General features: G+C 44.6%; 1 protein-coding gene across 1 annotated transcript in view; it reads left to right on the forward strand.

Moving 5' to 3' along the window:
• Positions 1-13,371, forward strand: part of erf (Ets2 repressor factor) — a 46,902-nt gene extending 33,531 nt beyond the window's left edge. Inside the window, exons 3-5 of the mRNA XM_005459090.4 lie at positions 4,392-4,504; positions 7,218-8,122; positions 8,359-13,371. Coding sequence (XP_005459147.1) covers positions 4,392-4,504; positions 7,218-8,122; positions 8,359-8,976 — 1,636 coding nt within the window. The 3' untranslated portion in view covers positions 8,977-13,371. The remainder of the gene's footprint in view (positions 1-4,391; positions 4,505-7,217; positions 8,123-8,358) is intronic.
• Positions 13,372-14,291: the final 920 nt, after the last annotated feature.

The following is a 14,291-nucleotide window of genomic DNA, read 5'->3' on the forward strand; positions in this document are numbered from 1 at the left end:
CACACGTGTGCCCACATATGCGCGTACACACATCCGCAACAATCCCCTAATCTTTCTTTGATTTCTGCTGACTACTTTTTTTGTCGAATGCATTAAGCGAGACAAACAAGCACAGCATTGATTCTTTCGAGCTCCGGCGCAGCTAATTGCACCTACCCCGGATAATGCTTGCATTTCAGAAGAAGCAATCATCTTCATGTTGTTCAATAGTGTCCGAAACAAAAGCTTCATCAAGCTGCACAGAGCATATCAATACAGGAAGTTGCACCCAGGAACGGCAGAGAATCTGATCAATTTTCAATAATAAGACTTAGAGCAGACAAAATATTACACTTCTGAAATGTCCACATGTAATGTGAAGCTCTACAAAGAAAAACCTGCTAGAGATGCAATCTCACAGACCCAGCATGCGCTACACTGAGTCTCTTGTACTGTAGTTCAAGTCCAAAGGCGCCATCCTGGGCTGCAGTTGGCAGCAGTAGTCCTTACACTGCTCTGCAGCCTCCACAAGCTTGGCGTAGCACCACATATAGCAGCTTTCCACCTTCTGCTGGTTCTTGTTATTGCACTGTCCTGAAGAGTTGGTAACCCCAACTTGAAGACAAGATCCTCTCTGAAGATGAAGTTCAATGATGAGGCCATTGAGCCGGGCATTAGGGAAGACATAATGAAAGAGGCTGCGACTAACTAGTTAGCTACCACTGAGCTTTGAAATTAAGAGCGATTCAACCACTTGCAGCCAAATACACAACAAATCCGTCACTAAGAAGTCACTGTATATCATAAAGGCTCAATTTTAATCCCCGCTGTAGGAGCATTTCATGCTTAACTTATCTTAATGTTTAAAAGACAATCAGTGCTAGCAGTTTTTGGTACAAGTGTGGTTGCACCAAAGTCAAGTCACCAAACTGTAATTAGGACCTGTGTTTTCTTTTTTTAAAGTTTGGCTTCATTTACTCATAAAACACATTTCTGTTTACCAAATGGCCCAAAATAACAGAATGCACTAACAACTGCTAAGTAAAGCAGCACAGACTCATTGCCTTAACTCTGTGCAGGCCAATGGTGCCCATGTGTGCTGTTACCCCCTGCAAAGACCTATTTTGAGCATGGGGGTTAAAACCATCTGAAGTGACAACACATCAGGAAATATTTGGCAGCATTGTCCTGTAAGTTCAGTCTGAAACCACTGGGTGATAAACTGGGAGCCCCTTTGATCTCCTCTGTGAACTGAAACTTATTAAACTTGTTGCTAATACACAAAAACAGACCAAATGTGAGTGTGGGCATTACAGGCCTCTTATCCCCACGAAGGAACTAAGCCCACAGAGAATTAACAGTATATTAACAGTCAGTTTGATATCTCAGCAGTTATTTTCTCCCTGCTCTCAGTGTTTCACATCAAGGAGCAGCTGGAGCCAGGCTCTGCTGTGAATGCCTTTTCTGTGGTTTTCTAAACCTTTTTAACAACGAGCTGTTAATTAATTCTGACGTCGTCAGAAGAAAGTCCTCTTCATCTTTGATTGATGCTTCTCGCCGCCTTTTGAAGCAAACACGCGCCGGTACACACATGTACGTTTCTTCATACGGTGCGTGTTATCGAGCGTATGTGTTTTTGGGCTCCTTCATATCTGCAAGTGCGTTCGCTGCACAGAAGTCGGGTCTGTACGGTCCAAAGTCCTTTCTAGTTTGTTTGAAGGAAGTTCAAAGACCACGAGGCCTCGAGAGAACCAGGGCCCCACGATGTGAGACTGGCTGCCCCATATTGACTCGGTGCTGTTTGAGATTGTGTATGCGTGTTTCTTTCACACATATGTGCCTGCCCTTTTCCCCGATTTGTTCAAAGTGCCTTCCATTTATCATGTCAGCGAACATTATGTTCACCAGCTTTCACAGCACACACAGCCCTGATATTATTAACACCCACACACAGATCCTGCCATTCAATGCTGAGTGTGTGTGTGTGTGTGTGTGTCGTGTATATACTGATGTGTTATGTGTTTTTCCACCTTTTTTGTTTGCACTGGGTTTTGCCTGCACGCTCCTGTTAATTTTTCACCTCTACATAGTTCTCAAGTGTCGAAGCAAATAGCAGTACATGCCATTTGATTGAGAAAGACTTCATATTTCAAATCAGCTACTTTACAGAAGGAGGAAGGAAATAAAAAACTTTATTGTTGAGAGGCTGAAGGCTTGCTTTACACAAAAGATTTAGGCGTCCACCAAAATCTTTGTTTTTCTTAACGCAAGGTTTAATTTACAGAGCTTTAATACGTATTTTGATTTATTAAATGGCCAACAATGAGTAGAAGAAAGGTAATATTGATTCATTGATTCTAGTCACACCCTGAAAGGCCCCTTTTTTTTTTTTCTTTTTTTTTTTTTTTGAGCCGTGTTAATACACATTAGGCCTGCAAAATCTTCGGTGTGTGATATTTGAAATTTCAACCGGAGGCGTGTGCACCCAAAGTGTACTACCTAAAGTATTTCTTCTTAACACCTTTTATTGTTAAGTTACTCTGATGCATAAAGGACAGTAAAGCTGCGTGGAAATGAGCCGTCGTTTGGCAGCTCCGTCAAAGTAAACTGACAGAAAAAGCTACTTTCAGTTGCTCCCTAATTCACACGATTTCTCTATAGGTTTTTATGCTTACATAAACCCAACGGGATTGAACCAGGAAACCTAAAATGACGTGTCACACATTAATTTTAGATTTTTAAAGATGTCCTGATACATAAAACCTGAGAATTGAAAGGTGGTGTCCCTTGTTTTTCACCTTTTTCTGTTTTCCCTCTAGTTTGCTGTGCATGTCAGTAGTTTTTGTTGTTGGCTTGCCTGTTTTCTGCCTGCGTCGTATGTTTGAGCCTTTGTGCCTGTTGTATATCTGCCTGTAGTGCTGTGTGTGTGTCTGCGTTACATCTGCGTGGGCGTGCGTAGCAGTCGGCTGTCAGAAGAGGCCCTCCACTCATTGAGTCGCTGAGGGGCTGGGTGAGCTCCTGTTTCACTCATGGTTGTTCTCACTTGTTCCAGACTCTACTGACTAATGCTCACACAGGAGCAGCTTCATTATTACCACTAATATTACAGCCATGATTATTGTTTTTCTGTCACTTGCAGCGTGACTCATTGATTGGAGGAATATTTCACTTTGCGGTTATATCACTGCACAGTTAATATAAACGTATTACTGCTGTTTCAACTGCACGTGTTTGGCTCTTGTGTTATGTGTACATGTTATTTGTCCACAAATATACTATTGATCTTTCTAGATGAATGGTTATGTATGGATCAATGGTCGCATTAGAGGCAGTTACACAAGCCAAAATACTCGTAGCATTTTATATTCAGCCACCTCCAACACTGGAGAGCAGCTCAATACAATTTATTAACACTAAGAGGCTTATTTTTAGCTCTGTATTCACAGAAATCCATATTTCTCTCTTCATATGTAACCACTGAGCTCATCTGCACCTGATGCTGCCGATAATGATGAACAGCTTCTTAGATTTCTCACATTGAAGTTGCCGGTCACAGCTGAATGAGAGACACTGATGCCCAAGTTTTTTTGTAAAGAAATATGAATGTAGTTTGTTCCCGAGGCTATCGGTGAGTCACAGGGAGCCATTTTATCGTCTTTCAGAGCTCGCTATTCACTCCTCTGCATCGCTGTGTGTATTGACGATGACTAATACAGCCTTACTAATGGAGCCGCCTGGGTAAGACGGAGTCTGAACGGCTGTCTCACTTCCTTAAGTAATCCCAGAGAGAGCTGGAATTTAACTGCGAACAGCTTGTTTAATTGTGCGCTGTACACTGAGCAATGTAAAGCTACGACACAGGGAGCACTCTAAACAGACACAGTTGGAGCTTATTGTTTGCCGGTTTGATTTAACGCGGCCAAAAACACCAATTCTGTAACATTAAGCATGAAAATCAACATTAAACATGAAAGTCTTGGTAAGTTTAAAGCCTGTTTGTGACCCTGAGGTTGAATGCAGCTGCTGTTCGTGTTTTATGTTCCTGTAGTGTTTTTTTTCCCTTATTTTAAGAGCTGAAAATCTTGTAATGACTCTAAACATCTTTCCACCCATTTTACACCACTATGCACTACTTCTAGAAGACAGCTGAGCTTTGATTTGGTTTTAATATCCTCAAAGGGCCTGCAGACTTAATGTTTCTGATTTACAGGCAAACATGTTGGCTAATGAGTGAGTTATCACTGGTGTCTTATCGCTCTGTGGCAGCTCAGCGCTGTGCTTATCCGTGCTTTCACACTCTTTTAAATGCTAGACTACAACAAAAGCGGCCACTATCAAAGTTTTACTACATGTTCCTTAAGATATGTTAGCGTTCTGGGACATAACATTGTTTTTTGTCATTCTCTCTTCAGATACTACTACAACAAGAGGATCCTACACAAGACCAAAGGGAAGAGGTTCACCTACAAGTTCAACTTCAACAAGCTAGTGCTGGTCAATTACCCCTTCATCGACATGGGCTCTGGTACGTACTCATCACATCACTTTTAATTCAACCACAGGGTTGTTCCTGGCTCAGCAGGTCCACATGTAATGAGTCTGTTACCGTGCTTAACTGAAGTGATGTTATATTTTTCCATCTGATAAGAAAAAAAGCATTTTACGTTTTGAGTAAAGCGAGCTTTGAAAAACCTCTTTCATTAGCACCAAAAAAAAGGTGATTTTCAGTCAAGGTGGGGGCTGTGGGAGATTGGAGACACTTTACGAGGTGAACTTTAGTCTTAAAACACCCGCTAGTCTGGGAATAAATCCCTACCTGATGGCCTCTTTCCCCACCAACTCCACCTCGTTTTTTTCCCCCCTCGTTTTCTTTCTTTCTTTCTTTCTTTTAATTTCTACTTAAAGTTCAAGATTGTCATCTGTTTGAAAAACATGTTTTCTACTAATAGTTTAAGCTGATAATCCTGTTAAATAATTCATTAAATTACCATAATCGATCAGATTAGTTATTACTATGTTTTTATCCTAGCTGTGCATCCCCACATGTGCTCTTTTCTTGTGCACACACATGCTTTCTCGGGTGCTGCAGCAGGAATTTCCAATAAATGAACTTTACTTGATGGCAGGAGGAGAAATTCTTAAGGAGCAGTTGGGCATTAATGTGTTTTTGACGTGGCAAAAGAAACTGCAGCTCCCGGGGAGGCTGTGTTTGAGCCCTGTTCCTGTCAGGTAACGGTGCTAACCACCGAGCCTCCGCGCTGACAGGTTAACAGCAATCAGCGACTAGCCGAGTTCATCACTGTTGTAGAGCTCGCGAATGTGGTGCTGAGACCTGCTACAATTCTTGCATCCGACACATTTTGGGGCTCACAGGCTGTTCCAGCGCCCCTTCTAACACTTCACTGACACCACCTCGTGTTGCAGTCTCTGCACCTTGTTTACGTAGTAGGATGTTATCCTTACCTGTTGGTTAATTTGGCGACAACCTTGAGGGTTCAGCAGGTGTCATGTCGGTGAATGTCTGCTCTTCTCATAGACTCATGGATGCTCAGCTCATCTCTACTGAGCTTGGTCAGCTCACGCGGCCGTACTTATCTGGGTTTTATCTCTCGATTTATACTCCGGGCCCTTAAGCAGGATTTTGGGTGCTCAGAATACTGAAAACAGAGATAATTTCCATTTATTTAGCAACATATAAAGATAAAGGGCTCAAGCTCAACATGGGGCATGTTTAAGAGTGTTATAAAAAATATTCTTCAAGTGTCTGTGATTTAAATAAATGTGGCTTGTTGGCTCACCTTCTGACAGCTGTGAACTACTGCAAAATATGACTCGCATAGTTTTTTTTACACAAAACAATTTTTAGGTGTATTTCTCAGTAAAGATACCAGCAACTCGTTTGCCATGGACAGAAGATTATATTCTACTGCAAATCTAAATCTTTTTCTTTTCATTGCCCTGACTTTGGTTTGAAATCGGAGAAAGAATGCTTTTAAAGCTGACAAAGCCCAAAAGAGTGTATATAACAGACATTCAAATATTATTGTCTGAGAAAGTTTCCAGTCTGTGCGGTGGGGGGCCTCACTAATTTACTCGCCAAAGACAAATATTGTAGGTAAAGACTCGAACGTACTAATCCACCCTGCCTTGGTTACAGATGACGTTCACTCAATTTAATTTAATTTTTTTTTCTTTTAGTCTGAGCTGGATGGCATCCTAGTTAAAAGTACAGCGTGTAAAATTTGTGCGCGCGCCTGAGTGTGCCACGTCCCAGCTTCACCCCGGTCTCGAAGCCGACTCTCGTTCTGGTCCCGGCCACCCAGTGTAAACACAGCCCATATGGAGCGTTAGATCCTGGGTGACATAAGTGCAGCACGAAACTTTAATTATAGCCTCCGTGTGATGTGGCCCACACACTGACATGTTGTGATATGCTGGTTTCATGCGATGGTTACACGCACGCCCACGTCAATCTGGATCGATTGGTGAGCACAGACGCGGCGAACATACATGCACGCATGCAGTTTTTCTCTCCGTGCTCGTCATCGCTGACACACATGGCAGATGTGTGCTCAGAAACCTCACTCAGCAGCTCTGGAAAAAAAAAAAACACAAGAGCCCAACCCATGTTTGTGATGGCAGTAAGAGCAACTTTTCCAATATTTAATTCTGGCACGTGCTCGGATGCCAAGAATTTATTGCAGTGCCACAGTCTCCCTGGCGAGGAGAGGGAGAGGAGGAGGGGGAGCGAAGGAGAAGGGAACTTGTGGCTTAGTGTAACCCGCTGTTTTTTTGTGTGTGTGCGCCTGTGACCCTCTGGTTAAAATAAAACCTCCTGTCATTAGTGACTTTTCCCATTCTCTTCAGGTTCAGAGGGTAGCTTGTGGAAATTTTAGAAATGTAAAAATCTAAAATAAGTCAGCTCGATGTTTCAGCCAGTGTTTTACGAGCTAGACTGAGGTAACTTACTTTTCCCAGTCCTCCCTGGGCCTGTCTTCAGATAGTCCACAGTGCTTTCATATTATTCCTGTTCTTCCTTCACCAGCTTCCAGTGAAACTCAGAATTCATTTTAAAATCACATTATTTACATGAAACCTTGAACATGGCGAGGTTCCTGTTTCTGTAGCAGACCTGCTAAGATCTTATTCGCTCTTATTTTTAATCCAGTTCACATATGAAAGGATGTATATGTAAAAATTGGTGACATCGGTTTGATTTTTGCTGTCCTCCTTCACAGGGCGAGGAGTCCCCCAGAGCGCTCCGCCTGTGCCGTCCGGAGGCACCCACTTCCGTTTTCCCCCCTCCACACCATCTGAGGTCCTCTCATCCACAGAGGAGCTGCGCAGCCCGGGAATGTTCAGCAGCGTGGGCCACCGCATGGCCCGCGGCTCCGTGAGCGACTGCAGCGACGGCACCTCCACCAACTCTGAGCTGGAGGAGGCTGTGGGTGCAGAGGACAGGGTTGGTGGTCCTGAGAGAGCTTTTAGGAGTCTCCTTCCCCCCCGCATGCCTCACGAGTCTCTGTTCAGGGTCTACGGTGGAGCCCCAAATCCTGGGCTCCCCAGACCTGCTCCCAGGGTCCACCCAGAGCCTCTGTCCCCATTCCCCATCTCACCCCTACCCGGCTCTGGAGGTCTGCTGGCCCCGACTCTCTCCCCAGCCCTGTCTATGACCCCCACCCCTCACCTCCCTTACACCCCGTCCCCCTCCATGTCGTCCCCCATGCTGGGCTCCCACTTCTCCTTCAACCCGGAGGACATGAAGCACTACCTACAGGCTCACACCCAGTCCGTCTACAACTACCACCTCAGCCCCCGAGCATTCCTCCACTACCCCAATATCGTCATCCCGCAGCCCCACCGCCCCACCCCCGAGAAACCGACCGCTGCACATCACCTCCACGGCCCACCAATGCCGCTCTCTCATTCCCTCAGTCAGCAGCCCGGAGGCGGAGAGGAAGGACACCAGCATCCATCGCCGTTCAAGTTCAAGCTGCAGCCACCTCCGCTTGGACGCAAGCAGAGGGAAGCGGGAAGCTCACTGGCCGCTTCTTCCTCCTCCTCTTCCAGCCAGTCCTCCTCGTTTACAGGGTCCGGTCAGATGACCAATTCTCTGCTGAGCAGAGGGCCACCTAATATCAAGGTGAGTCTCCAAGCACACATGCATGAGCCAAAACTGAGTTTACATCACGTCTCGTAAGACTGAAGGTCCAACTTTGTGTCTGGAAATTTCAGCCCAGCAAATCCACAAATGTTACAAATATCTGAACTTTGGTGAAATATCTTCTTCAGCTGGGTCACATTACAGGTTTATGTCATTTAGCTCAAAAAACTGTTTAACGTGTCATCAGAAATATAAAAAATATCCTTCCTTTCCAGGTGGAGCCCATTTCAGACATCGAGTCAGAAGAAGATGTGGAGGTGACCGACATCAGCGAGGAAGATGAAATGAATCATAACGATGAGGACGGTATCTTCGCTCCGACAGCTGGCCACAACAATCACCATCAGCTAAACAACCATCACCAGGCTAACGGAAACGGCAGCAGCCCCTCTGCTCCTCTTCCTCAGAACAATAACCCCGATGATGACCCCGATGATGAGGTCTTCAAGACCCCCACCACGCCTCCTATCGGTGGGGGTGGTGGCCTGGCCTTCCCTCTGATCAGTCTGAAGAGCGAGCCAGGGAGCCAAGCAGCTCCCATCAGCCCCGGAGGCACGCGCTGCATCCCGCTGAAACTTCGCTTCAAGCGCCGCTGGAGCAAAGACCAGAAGATGGAGGCGGACGGAGAGAGGGACGAGGCAGAGGACAAGAAAGTGCGGGCTGAAGGCGAGGAGGAGGCGGAGAGAAGAGGAAGCGAGGTGGAGAACGGAGGAGGAAGAGGAGAGGGGGTTATTTTGGGGCTAATGCTGCCGCCGCCTCCCACCCAGCGCAGAGCGAGCTCGGAGCTGCAGAGGGCCACAGCGCAGCTGTCTCTGGAAAACTCCGGCTGCTGAGCTCCACGCGTGCACAGGATCTGACTTGGAGACAAGAGCTCGGATAGTCTCGTCGGTCCTCGCCAGCAGTAGTAAACGTAGCAGGTTTTGATTTGACGCAAGAGTTCGTTTGATGCTAAAATGGATACAAACGCTGAAAGTTTCAACGCGCTTTGATTTAGTTCTTCAGCTTCTATGTGAACATGCGTGTGTATCATATGCAATGTGTATGTGTGTTTTTGTGCAATAATTCAAGGATTCAATTCTTAAATTGCAGAACAAAATATTTTCCTTCATATGAAACACCAACATGTTCAAATAGAAAGATTTGGCGGCTTTGTTTCCATTTTCGCATCGTGACGTCTTTTGGCGGTCAGTACTGTCAGCAGGTAGCTGCTCGGCATTATGATGTATGTAAAAGCTTGTGTTGCCTCTAATGTACAGTAAGGCGAGACGCCTCGCATCTCACCAGACGCGGTGGACACCGTCTCTCCTGTGACTCGAACACTAAGAGATAACCAAACTTAGATTGTACATGGATTTCTGCCCACTTCTATTTCTTTTAACATTAGAGCTCTGCAGAGAGGGCGTCTGCTCTTTAATATCCATTTGCACACTGCCTCATCCATCCCTCCACGCCCTCACAGTGCCAGTAAGATCTGCCATGGTTCCCCCCACATCGCATATGTGCCCAGATTACGTCTTTAATGAGATTAATGGGTCCTTCTTCTGGAACTCTGAGACAAAGTACAAGGGTGCAAAGACCCGGGTTGTAAGAAAGTAGATCATTTCCCCTCTCTTTGTACTCACCATAACAGACAGTTCCTGACTTTAAAAAAAAAAAAGAGAGAGGAAAAAAAAGACGTTTAACCGCCCTGATAGAGATTATAGAAGTGCCTCTCTGTCTGCACCCGTCACCTTGCAGTCGTTTACAGAACGGAGAGCAGCGAGCTAAAAAAGAGCCGACCTCGCTCCGAAGGATCTTAAGGACTCAAGGTGATTAGAAAGAGCTCGGCAATCAGCGGGGACACCACGGGACAGAGGGGCCTCCTCGGCTCGTTCGCTGTACAGACGAGAGATGAACGAAAGCTGGAAAGGAGAGAGCGGTTTTCCTGACCCTTTGACCCCTGACCCGTCGCACAAGATTGTTTGCAAATGAATTCGACGCTGTACAGCAAAAAGCATCCGGGTCTGGGAAGAGAGCGGCGGATATTTCTCTCCAATTTTCTCTTCGGTTGTTGCGGAAATGAGGAAGCATCCACTAGCAAGGCTGTAATTACACACACACTCCCACAGAAACAACTGTGTGTGTTTGTGGACCCAAAGCTGGTGCACCAACCTCGAGGATACAGAGGGTTTCTCTGCTTTTTATGTCTCTGCGTGACTTCGCACAATCACCGAGGGGTTTTTGGAGGTTTGAGGGCGTCTGATTTAAAAACTCGTCTGCATTCCCCTGATTTGTTTTTAGGACTTCTGTCAAAGGACGTTTGTGCCTCTTGAGGACGTGGACAGTATTTTAGGGCATTTTTGCAGTGATCTGAGGGCTTTCTGTATTTTGGATATAATCTGTTCACGTGATGTTTTGTTTTTGTTTTTGAGAAGCAGCGATTCGTCTAACGGGGGGTGGGGTGGGCGAACAAGAACGGGAACCATGAAATGAATGTCGAGCATCAAGGTTAACTCAGGCAAACCTTCACTGAGATGTTGCTATAACAGCTTATTTTTTATGTCGTTTTATTCAGAGTTTTAAACAGAAATGTGCCCGTTTTAAACAACAACAGGTAGATTGTGCCTTTTTTTTTCTTTTCGAGTTTTATTGACCTACCCCCGGCTTAATGTTTTATCTCACACGCTCACAGAGTACCACCATGCCTTCTGCTTTTGTAAAAGATACAAAATAAGTAAATCTACACATATATATTTTATTCAAATATATATTGAATTCAAATATTATATTTCAATATGGTCATTTGATACAAATCAGGAGAATCCTACTATTTTTAATGGTAAAGATGTGTGTATATACTCTAATGGGCATATTATTACAAGTATAATTCAGCCTTTGCCTTCTCACCCTTGCCTTCTCTTTGACCGTTGAGCTGCAGCGACAAAAGGCCACTGGTATCAGAGTTTTATATTTATATTGTTCAAAAAAATGGGGGGGAAGCAGTTATTGTGTATTCAGGGGACGGAGGGTGTGACGAGGAGAAAGGAGTGAACTTTTAACCCGGTGGTTCTCGAACTTAAAAGTTCACACCTCACACGTTTTTGTTTTTTTTCCTTATCAAACTTTCAGGCATCACATTTGTTCGTTTTAGTTCCACTTCATGTTCCACAGTTTGAGAACTGCTGATTTAACCTGACCTGGGTTAAGTCATTATCACCCTGTTATCTGGTGTGTTTGTTTTAATGCCTGTGGAGTGGCAGCTGGGTGGAGTTTAACACGGAGTCGGTCACAAGAAAGGCAAATTTAGGGGGGGTTGTTCTCCCGTTTGCTCGCTCTCCGCCCGCCTCAAACTTAAAAATCAGCTTAAAAGAGGTGAAGGTCGCAAAACAGGGAGCGGGGAATGGGCTCGTGTGTTCAGGGTGGTTTCTGATTGGACGGCACAGGTATTCAGCTTCATGTCGCCACATGAGGTCAGCAGGGCCACAGCTGTGATAGGACTGGACTTTGACTGTGGACTCGAAGCTTTGTGTGTCTGTGCTGATCTGAAGCCTACACACACACAGAGCTTCTACACGAGCACACACACACACACACACAGTACGATGGTTAGCGAGGCTTTACTGTGGCTACAATAAAGGGAAACATGACATCACACCTGACATCAGACGCCTCCGCAGTCTTTTGGCACAGCCGTAGAAACTGCAGCCAATCACACGCAGCGAGGAAACTGCATCACAAAACCTCAGGGCAGAGTGGAGAGAGAGAGGGACTTCCCATAATCTGACTCGCTCATTCTTGTCTGTGTGTGTGTGTGTGTGGTTTCTATGGTTAAGCAGTTTACACACACACACGCACAGAGCTTTTTAGCCCAGTCTGCAGAGAGTCCTGGCCCAGGTTTACGTCCTGTTTGTCCAACCAGCTCCAGTCTCAAATCCATGTCCTAAACCAATCATCAGCTGTCTCCATCAGGCATGAGAAACGTGTCCACAGGGGTGTTTGGACGCCCTCTCCCCCAGATAGAACACCAAGCTCCACCTGATTGGATGCCTTGTGTGAATGGTCGTCTGCCTAAAACAAATACGGTGCTTCACGTGAAAACTTAAATTATTTTTTAAAAACAGTCCAGGCAAATGTGTCTGTGAGAACATTTTCAGTGAGGCAGGTAGCAGACGACATGCAGTGCAAGAAAACTCAAGAGGAAACCACTGAGGAAGTGCTTTGTCTTCATGTAAAGTGGCGTTTTAAGTTTGTTTTTGAAGTTGATGAGCAAAAATCCACCAGCTCTGATGAAGGACCTTGACAGCGTAGAGTCTGCATATCTGCTCATATAATAAATGCATACATTTACCTAAAGACAGAGCACCTCCGGCTTTCTTCATTCATTACGTAAAGCCTAGCGGGATTGCCTGGAGCTTGATTTGCTCTGAGAGGTGTCACATTGCACCGGGCACCCCTGATTTGTTTAAAGCAGCCTCATCCTGGTGTCATTTGGAAGACACCACCTTTGGCACCAGAAACACCTGTGGCCTCATTTTTAGGGCACTTCTCTCGAGCAGTGTTGCTCTCTTAAATCCCACTCCTCCTTAAATTTGATTGGTTAGAGAGAGAGGTCACAATGATGGGAAATGTTTTCAACTTTGACCAGAAAAAAAACTACACAGTAAGCTCCACAGGACAGAAAATAGATGCTGTGAGCACCAAAAGAAATAAAGAAATAAGGCCACCTGTGCACATGTACCTTTACCCGTATGTCCTGCTGATTCGCCTCGCTGACATCAGTCGTCCTCATTTTACAACCTCGCACCTGTAGTCATTACTTCTCAGTGGCGATTGTAAAGAAGTGAAAGAAAAGATGCTTCTGAGGGAACTTCAAGGACAGATGTAGCAGTTAACACGAGTCTGGTAGAGGAAAATAAAAACACCCGAACTGTTACACCTGTGCTGCCTTACCTGACAACAGAATAACCGTTTCCCACCAGCTTCACATTTTCACTCCTCAGCCTCATCAGTGCTGTTCTTACCGTTTTTCTTCTGTATTATTTCAGATGTATTACTGTTACTCTTGTAATTATTATCTTATTAACATTAATATTTTTTTTTAATTGCATTGTATCCTCTCGCCACCACCCGGCCTCTTCTCCATTAATTCCTGGTTTTCTGTGAGTTTGCGCTCTTTCCGTAACTAGTCGGCTTCAGTGCAGTCTTCTTTATTTTTTATTATTTTTGTTTTAATTACGCTGATTTTATAACCATGTTACCGTGGACAGGAGCGGGGTCACATTAACCCCCCCACGTGCTCTACAGCGAGGGGGTCAGAAACAGTCATTTTCATTTTATGATGATGTGTATATATATTTTTCCCATTTTTTGGAGGACTCTGTAAGAAAACAAAGAGCATTGTACTGTTTAACCATTTTATTATTTGCAACGTGTCCCCCTGTGTTTTCACTCGGGTCTCTGTCTCTCCTCTCATGTCCACCTCAGCGGTGAGCGCTCACTCCAGAGGACAGACGGAGACTTTTTTTCTTTTTTTAAATGTCATGGAGGATCCACATGTACTTCTGTTTCACTGCTATCTGTTCATCTTCATTTGTAATTAAATAATAATCAGGGTTCATTAAAAAAAAGGTCAGTTTCTCTGTCTTTATTTCATGTTTCTGCCACAGAAAACAGCATGGGGAGTTTGTTTACGGACTTAGATGTTAGCTGGAGTTTGAATTCAGGAAAATTTAAAATTTACTGAAAATTTTTATAGATATTTTGACTGCAGATGAGTAAAATATACCTTGATACCTGGTTTGTTGTACCATTATCTACTATTTTCAGTAAAAATACACATTTACAGTGGTAGATGCTCAAGTAAAGTATATCCAAAAACCCTATTTTGGTAAGGGGCAGCCAATCCATGGAGTAGGCTTAAGAAGTGGGTGGCCTGATGGTCCTTCCTTTTGTCAGAGGTGCTGTACTGTTGTCCAAATAAGCATCATTTTAAACTGAATCATGCAAAGCTACTGTAGTAGAGTGTAAATGTTTATGATTGCCCCCCTTTTTTAAGGTTGGGGTAAAGCAGTGATTTTTAAGGCATTTTATACTATATTGTGAAAAAAAAAAAAAAAAAAAAAACCCACTGAGCAAGCACTTTGCAACTGTGGGAAGGAAGAACGCCCTT

This window comes from Oreochromis niloticus, linkage group LG22 (genome assembly GCF_001858045.2).
Source record: "Oreochromis niloticus isolate F11D_XX linkage group LG22, O_niloticus_UMD_NMBU, whole genome shotgun sequence".
NCBI lineage: Eukaryota > Metazoa > Chordata > Actinopteri > Cichliformes > Cichlidae > Oreochromis > Oreochromis niloticus.